The 9,266-nt window shown below is 39.8% G+C and overlaps 1 protein-coding gene across 1 annotated transcript in view; it reads left to right on the top strand.

The window, feature by feature from the left end:
* LOC106943309 (Y+L amino acid transporter 2) overlaps positions 1-2,038 on the top strand; it is a 17,565-nt gene extending 15,527 nt beyond the window's left edge. The window contains exon 12 of the mRNA XM_015026623.1: positions 467-2,038. Within this exon, the coding sequence (XP_014882109.1) occupies positions 467-561 (95 nt within the window). The 3' untranslated portion in view covers positions 562-2,038. The remainder of the gene's footprint in view (positions 1-466) is intronic.
* The last annotated feature ends 7,228 nt before the right edge of the window (positions 2,039-9,266 follow it).

The raw sequence follows: 9,266 nt of genomic DNA, 5'->3' as shown, positions 1-9,266 counted from the left end.
TGTTTATGAAAGTGTCATGACAGTCTTATTCAACCCCCATCAAATAAAGTGTTACCATTTTATGTTGTGTAATCACTTCTTTGCTCGTTGGCTTAAACAACCTTGTGTTCCTCTGAGTAACTTTCTGCAGTAAGAAGCTTTTCTTTGACTCATTTTTCAAACAGAACAGTGTTGGGAGCTCAGACGGAACTCAGATTAGTGTTTCAAAGTTCAGTCCACTGGAAAGTCTGCATACACTAAATAATGAAGCAGTGTGTACATGTATTTATATCTCAGGAACACTCTGTCCTCATCCTACTGCACAATTACCAGCATGCAGTGCAAAATGGTCCAAGAAAAGTTTTGAGCTTATTGTTTGCAAACCCAGGACTTAAAAAAATAAAATGTTAGTTTAATGAAAATAAGTAGATTGAGTTTGTCTTGATTTATTTTTCTCATGCTTTTCTTTTTTGTCCTCAACCTGCAGATAAGATTTCCCTGTTCACCCAGAAACTGTGCTTCTGCTGCGTGGCCTCGCCAGATATTGATCTGGACAACATAGAACCAGAGAAGACAGAATGATGCAGCAACGAAGAACCCAGAGAGAAGCTCTCTGTCTGAATGGAGGATGATTTGGGTACACGGATGAAGAAAGCCGAGTTGTACATTACCAGGAATGAAATTTAAAAAAAAAAAAAAAAAAAAAAGTAAATGAGCATGAGGGAACCTGAAGAGAGGAGCTGCACAAACTTCCTGCCCTCCTCTTCTCACATCTTTCAGCCGGCGAAGCGGCAGCAGGGTGTTTCACACATAAGCAGTTTACAGCATTTTGATTAAGAGTTTAAAGTTGTGTGTGTGTGTACGTGTGTGTGTGTGTGGTAATGGCAGCAGCAGGGTGAGAGGGGAAACTCGCCGGCACTCCTCAGATATCACAAAAACAGTTTTGCACATCTTCTATTGACTGTTCTGTGGGTTACAAATAGTTTTGTTACGCATTCCTAAACCGAAGGACCAAGTGCCGGTTTTTTTTTTTTTTTTTTTTTTTTTTTCCCAACAGTTGTTAGGTCAACATGTCCAGCTGTTTTTCACTCATTTCACATTTCGTCTTTATTTAGAAAACCTTCTGCTCTAAGTAGTCTCCTCTTTGTAGGTGACGTTAACGTCCATCAGCAAGGTAGAAGTGGCTTCATTTGGCAAATTTTTGTTACAGTTGTGCCTTATTTTTGTCCTTTTCTTGCCTTTTTTTTCCCCCACACGTGCAAACAGCTGAGGATGGAAACCTTTTCTTATATACTGTAACTGTTGCAGGATTAAATTAGCCCCGTTTAATGTTAAGAGGCAAACCTCAAGATCGGTCATGCTGTTTGTACTGATCCCTGCCAGCCTCAAAGGATTGTGAAACATTTAGGGCATTTAATGTTGCAGTGCTTTGTCATAGAGCTAATAAAATTCAGACTTTTGTGTTATTCAGCTGTGTGGAGTTTGAGCTGCATGTAGAAATGTGGTCCTTCTGAACTGTACGTGCCTTCCAAGTGTGGTGAAATTTTCCTGCCTGTTGCAACGTCTTGAGCACAATTGTTGAAACTTTACTGTAACGTAGCCAGATGTTCTTCTTGTCTAAAGCATTTGCTGCACCAAGCAGTCCTTAGGTTGATGAGTCGTATTTACATGAACACTTCCACGGCATAAGTTAAAAACAAAGACAAATGCAGTTCATGTGCTCATTTGCTTTTGGATTCTAGTAGATGTTGAGACCAAACTATAGTGAGCTGTTTGTTTTAAAGAAAGTATTGACTGTACTATATTTAGTCCATTTCCAGCAGATATGAGCTTATATTTAACTACAGGCAGTGAATGTTGCAATATACATGAGTGTTTGCTGTTTCAGTGGATACCAAACGTTTGAAATTTGTTGGGAAATAGAAGTGTTGAGTCTTTGTTTGTACCTTTCTGTGGACGTAGACCAACCAAATGCTGAAAACCGTTTAACTGTTTATTATTTCACCAGAGGGATGTATGTGCTGTGTGTTTTATTCAAATAAAGTTGAGATGATGTACGTTTTTTTTTTTTCCTTCCAGACTTTATACTTTTTGCCACTAGAGGTCACTGTTTTTTAATCTGAGAAAATGAATGAAATGTTTATTTTTTGGGCTGCACAGTGGCGCAGTTGGTAGAGCTGTTGCCGTGCAGCAAGAAGGTTCTGGGTTCGATTCCCGGCCCCGGTCTTTCTGCATGGAGTTTGCATGTTCTCCCTGTGCATGCGTGGGTTTTCTCCAGGTACTCCGGTTTCCTCCCACAGTCCAAAAAAAACATGACTGTTAGGTTAATTGGTCTGTCTAAATTGCCCCTAGGTGTGTGTCTGTGTTGCCCTGCGACAGACTGGCGACCTGTCCAGGATGTACCCCGCCTCTCGCCCGGAACGTTAGCTGGAGAGGCACCAGCACCCCTCCCGACCCCACTGAGGGACAAGGGTGTTCAGAAAATGGATGGATATTTATTTTTTTTAAAAAGTTCAGCTTGATTTTTGTTTATGAAGATTACATTTTGAAAAAGCTTATTGCTTCAAAGAATTATGTGTAACAATTCAATATTTTAGGCAATGTTTAAATTATGAAATGTCTTTGAGAAAAATATTATGGGGTTTTGGGACCACACCTACCTAAATAGCTAAAATCCGCAAATGGTTGAGACCCATTCTAAATAAGCTTGTCGCTGCCTATTTTAATAGTTCAAAAAAGCGTACCTTAACATGCAGTGGAAACCATCTTATACGCAAAAGCCAGAATTTAGTCCTGGAGTTATAGCCAGCAGCAATGAAAATAAATCGCCCTTCCAGATTGGCTGCTTTGCAAATGGTGTGACATTTGGCTTTATGTCCAGTCATTTAGCTTCCGACATTTTCAAATATTTTAAATATGCCCTATGAGAAAATCTGCAAACATAAACAATTTATACTGGGGGAAAAATTAGAAAAACACTGAAGCGCAAACATGCAGGGGTCTTCTGTATTAGCAATGCTGTTGGTGGGCAACTCTAGTAGATTTAATTATCTCATGTTCTAAATGTAATTATACTACAGGAGAAATTTGGCCCACACGCCAATTGTTATAAAAATATATCAAATATGACTTAAAGACATTTTTACTTCCTGACTTAATTGGACTGCTGTCTCTTTAAAAACTCCCGCTCTTTCTGATAGCTCCGCCTTCAGGAAGTCGTCACAACATGGCTCCTCTATTAAAGGATTTCTCGAATGTGTATGGAAAAAATCAAGGCAACATTCTAGGTATGTTTTTGATGAGGGAATAATATTAATGTATAGCTCATAATAAGTATAATTTACATAAGTGACACGGTGTGGATAGGTTTAAAACTAAAGTATGCATTGACAACTTTATATTGAGTTTTTATCTCCTGTATTTCTTATGAGAGGTTAATAGTTAATTGTTTTACCAAATAATGGCAAAAAAAAAGCGTAGAAATTTGATTTAACTTTAAACCATTGTGTGGGAGATGGTGTGACAACAGCAACTCAACTAAAGTCCTCAGTTTAGTGTGGATTTCTTGAGTTCATAAATATGTACACAATTATTGGGTAATGGTAGTTTAATAAAACATTCTTAAATGAAACATTTTGTCAGTAAATAATTGGTAACCCTTGCAGCCACCCATCCTTTCAATGAAAGGGTCAGGTGAGGAAGGGAGCCATGTCTAGTAATTTCATGTTGAAGGCCTGCTGCTTTGATGCATATTGACGTCTTGCATAAAAATCATGTTTGTTGCAGACTTTTGACTGAAAAGATCAGCCTTTACCTTACTGCCGCCTCAGTCAAAGTGACTGAGATGACTAACTGTGTTAGTTACTGATCCAGTTACAGATCCCGACTGTCTGGTGTCACTGATCACATCAGTCCATAAAAACCTTTGAAAAACCTGTCCTCAGATGTTTCTTGGCTCATGATGTTTTACTCATCTTGTTCAGGGGTTGTCAAGTTTTATCCTTCCATATCTGGGACATATCTCTGAACACCTGAGGAACCAGATGGTCAGTGCAGCACTGGAGGAGATTGGGTCTCTGGTGACTTCATGTTTGAATCCTCTCATATCTTTGGCACTTAAAACAACAAAACCTTTGACGGTTTTGTGATCACGTCCCAAAATCTTAGCAAATTCAAGAATGCTACATCTCTTTGAAAGGCTTTTTACGATGTTTTTGATCTTTCAGGGTTCAATCTAGATTTCTTTTTTTGGCCTTTTTCCTTATTACCCAAATACATCCATCCATTTTCTGTACTCTCTTGTGCCTAGTGAGGTCGGGAGGGTTGCTGGTGCCTCTCCAGCGAACGTTTGGGCGAGAGGCTGGGTTACACCCTGGACAGGTTGCCAGTCTGTCGCAGGGCAACACAGAGACAGACAGGACAAGAAACAAACCATGCACACACACCAAAGGACAATTTAGAGAAACCAATTAACCTGAAAGTCATGTTTTGGACTGTGGGAGGAAGCCGGAGTACCCGGAGAGAACCTACGCATGCAACTCCATGCAGAAAGACTCTGGGCCGGGAATCGAACCCAGGACCTTCTTGCTGCAAGTGCTACCAACTGCGCCACTGTGCAGTCCGCTAAATACACAACTGATGTTCAAATAATTGTACACAGTGTGTATTTACAATCTTATAATTCATACTTATTCATTGCAACATTTACAAATTGATGATAGGCCATTGTTAAACTGAATTTAAAGGGAGAGAGTAACAATGAACATCTACTTTAGAAAGGAACAGTAAAGCTTAGACCCGTAAAGGGTGTCTCTGTCCATCCGTCTACCTTCCAGCCTCCTCAGGTAACCGGCTCAGCCTCGCCGTCCAACCGGCTCCCCTCCTGGGAGGCTCAGCTCGGAGGCATCACGTTTCTCCTAGCTGTGCACTCTGCACTTCAGACGCTGCCTGTGGATAGGAGCCGTGATCCTCCCCAGAACCAAGGGAGTTGGGTTCCACTGGCTCATGCATAAAAGATAGAGCCAGTGGAAGGAAATGTAGCTGCTGTAGCTGCTCCATCCCTTCAGAAAGGCTAGCAGACAGAAGCAGAGGGGAGAAAAAGCTGTTTTTAGCTGTGAAAATCCAGGCTGATGAGGTGGTGCTTGGCACTGCAGCTTCTTTGGAGGAAATATCTGTCCTGGGGATGGGAAGGAGGAAAGGTGTGCTGTTTTTTAATGGGGTGATTAGATATTACACACTGACACCTGCTCGTCAAAATGGAGCTGTCTCGGCGTCTACACTGGATCCGAAGGCGACCCTGGAGGCCTCATGTGTGCCGCAGGAAGTTCAACCGTAAGCAGACTGACTGAATGAGCCAAACTTTACTTTTTTACTTTACGACAGGACAACTATTTATTGTGTTATTGGCTTCTTTGTTATTTTTCTTTTTGTGCTCCTCTGGTTTCCTTACCCGGCCTTTGATTGCTTGCTGTGAACCAGAGAAACTTCTGGTGAAGTATTGTGTGTGAATCCATCAGGATGACTTAAAACCCCAATTCAGACTGGTGTTAAGGGTAAAATAATACCATAGTGGCAGGTATGCTAAGATTAGCAGAAAAGCAATCAAAACATTGTGATTCCAATAAATATCCCAAATGAAGAATCAGTCTGTATACTTGTGATAGATTGTAGAGCTTTCACCCATTCTTTTAAAAACAGTCTAAGCTCGTTCAGATTAGATAGAGAGCATCTCTGAACATCAACTTTAAATTTTTCCTGCCACAACTTCTAATTGGATTTACGTCTGGACTTTAACTGGGCTCTTTTAACACACGACTATCCTTAAGAAACAAACCACTCCATCGTAGCTCTGGCTGCGTGTGTAGGGTTGTTATCCTGAAGGTGAACCTCTGCTCCAGTCTCACTTTGTAATTCTTCCTTAATTGTCTTGTATTTGCCGCCCCCACCGTGTTTCACTATGACTGGTTCACTGATTAATTTCCTCTTTCCTCTTATCTGGCTAAAGATGCGTTTATGGGTTGTTCATTTTCAGATGATGGATTGAATAGTACTCCATAACATGTTCAAAGCTTGTTGTTTCATAGCGTTACTGCTTCGAAGTTCTCCAGAGCTTTCTTCCTCGGCTGTCTGCTGTGTTTCATGATTTCGGATTGTTAAAAGCTTGATAAAACATATTGAGAGTCTTTCTGTGAACAGTCTTGGTTAAAGAGATCTCAGAAAAGCTTTGGATGTTTGTTCATACCAGTAAGCAAATGTTTGAGTTTTTGTTTTTGGGGACGGGGAGGTTGAATTGTCAGGAGAATATTGATGCCAGGTGTTTGTCTGTTTGCCATGTGAGCAACAATGTAGCTCATAAATACAAAAGGAAATGAAAACAAAACATATATGGAGTTTTCCATTAAATAAAATGCTTATTTTAGATGGAAACACTGAGTTTCTTATTAGGCATATGTTTTTTTTTTCTTTTTCTGTAGAACGTCTGTTTAAAAAAAATGCATTAAAAGTTTGTTTACAGTTGCTTGACCACTTATTAGTTTATGATGAATTGTTGAGCTTTGTTGTTTTGTTATAATGAAGATATTTCAGAGGAGAATATTAGGGTCTGCTCACTTTGATATCTTGTCAGATGGCAATTTTTTAATTGTTGGTCATAGAAGCTGTTTCTAATCATGTGAAATAATAAGACAAGTTTTTAATTATGACATGGAACAGTATTTAATTTTCCTCTGCTACTCTTCAGAATAGGAAATACAAGAAAATATGTGGTTCCAGGAGGACAGATGTGTGCTAATATTTGGATGTCAGGAAATGAAAGAAAATAGCCACAGTCCTTAACTTAACTTAACTTAACTTAACTTAACTTAACTTAACTTAACTTAACTTAACTTAACTTGTTCACAGCTGGTCAGAGAAAAAAAAACACTGGATGAGGACCCATTTATCTGTTCGTCACACATTAAGCAGAAAACAAATCTCCATGACAACCATTCAGTTCCAAAGAATCTCAGAAAAGTGTTTTTTTGTCCAACCGTCCTTAGTTTGTAAGTGTGGAGGTTTCTAAAGCCTGCTGGGACTTTGATTACATCTCTGTGCTCCGATTAGGTGAGATTAAAATGAAAACGAAAGTCAGCATCGGCATATGAGAAATGGGATGTTTTTTGTTTTTTTTTCTGGGTAATGGATTATTTACGGCGTTCCCAAAATAAGCTCTGGCTGTTTCCTCTGGTCTCACTACAAGCATCATGCATCAAGATATTCTTTGACAAATCTTTTTCCTTGGATTAGCAGAGACCTTACACTGAAGATGCGCCATGTTTTTAAATGCTGTTTGTGAAAAGAAGATAAACTAATCCAGTCGGTCCATTAAAACGCCACAGTTCTTTTTTGGTAACATATTAGAGCCTCTTTAATCTGGACACCATCAGCAGAGCTTTAAGGATGAAAACTCACAGGTTTTTGATTACTTCCATGTAGGGATCCTTTGATCAGCTTAGTACTATAATGTATTTCCACCTCCCCTATATATATATATATATATATATATATATATATAAAATATAAATATATATAAAATCTAAATATATTTATGATTGTGGACCTCTGCAAATGCAAGTATGGACCCTGTGTGATTGTGTTTTGGTGTGAAATGTGCTTTTTAATTGCTCAGAAATCTCCAGAAAGACATTCACTTGTTAAACTTACTCGCTTTCTTGTGTGCGAGAAGAACAATGAGCTATAATCAGAATGGACAGACGTTTTGATCTCATTCATACAATGCGAACATGTGACTAGAAAAATGTTACATTTGCCAACATTATTTTGAAGACTTTTGTTTTGAGGATGATAGGTGAAACTTTTGTTGTTGTTTTTTTGTAAAACTGTGTGTCCAGCAGCCACCAGCAGGGGGCCTCCACGGTCACACAATAACACCACCATACAAACACACGAGTCTTTGCTGAGCCTTTCACTCCAATCAGCAGTGTGTTTGAGACATGAAAGTGTTTTCTTCTTTCCCTGAGGATTTATTCTGTCTTTTGTCTGCTACCACACTGAGGGTACAGAGTCATTAGATGTTTTTTTTTTCATCCAGTCATAGCACAGGCCCTCATTTGTTATCTGTCAGACTGGTGGGGTTTCTTTTATAGCAGGAAGCCGTGACGGAGGTGATAGAAATAAACCACTTTAGCAGATTGTATGATTGTGTTCCTCCTGACCTTTCTGACAACACTTTTCTCATTCTCTATTCCACCTCCCCTTCCTTTGCCTCCCCATCGCTCACCTCTGCCCTCCTCGCACTTACTTTATTGCTTCTCTTCTTTCTCATCTCTCTCCCTCTCCTTTATTCCTCCCGTCCCCTCCCCTCCTCCTGATCATCATTATCTCCCCGCTGCTCTCCTCTCCGTCTCTGCTCAGATCCGTAATGGTGGTCCACACTCAGAACATCTTCCCACTCCATGGCAACGCGCCTCCTCACCGCCGCAGCCTCTGTTTCTGCCGATGCAGGAGGCTTTGTTGGAATGTTGAAGAAATTATACACCTTTTGTTATGTCTTTCACCCTGCCACCTTTTCTGCTTCAGTTTCTTCTTTCAGCACGTTTTTCCTTCTCCTTTTCACACCGAGGGAGATTCATTTCACAGGCATTCACGGTACATGTGAGCGAATAGTCCTAGCCCGTTTCTCTGCAGTTTCACACAATAAAGTCAACAAGCAGAGCTGCTGCGTGGGCTACTTATGAGGACAGAGAGACAGTCTAATGGAAAGAGAGCAAAAGTCATGGAGAAGTGAACAAAGGCCACATGCACTGTTCACACACGCATGCAGATGTGTCGTGGACAAAAAGCGCTGCTAATATTTTTTGCAAACTTTCCGCAGAGAGAACAAATAAAGTTGTTCTGCCTCCAAAGGTTTGCTGTTATAGCACAAAACTATTGAACTGTACTTAATTTTCTAGTCAATATTTCAGCTAATTTCATTTCACTACAGTCATAGGAGCCCAGATAGAAATTTGAAGAAGTGCAGGTGAAACTTAAGGCCTTAAAATGACTTTAAAACCAGAAAACTGCTGTGAAAATACCTGAAAGAACCATTTCCAGAATATTTAGAGTTCACAGGTGGGGCACCCATCTTAAAATTAACCCACGATGAGGTTAATTTAAAACAAAGAACCAACTAATGATCCAGAAAAAAAAAAGAAAATTCTCCAGAAGTCCAAAAAGTTTTATTGCCCCCAGTTTGCTGTCAATTTTACTTTAATGTTTCACAGAAATTGTAGTTTTTGACAGAGACA

Source organism: Poecilia latipinna, unplaced genomic scaffold, assembly GCF_001443285.1.
Source record: "Poecilia latipinna isolate Pla-1442-1.1 unplaced genomic scaffold, P_latipinna-1.0 Scaffold99, whole genome shotgun sequence".
Classification (NCBI taxonomy): Eukaryota; Metazoa; Chordata; class Actinopteri; order Cyprinodontiformes; family Poeciliidae; genus Poecilia; species Poecilia latipinna.
The sequence above is the reverse complement of the archived record's forward strand: the minus strand, read 5'-3'. Positions and strand labels throughout refer to the sequence as shown.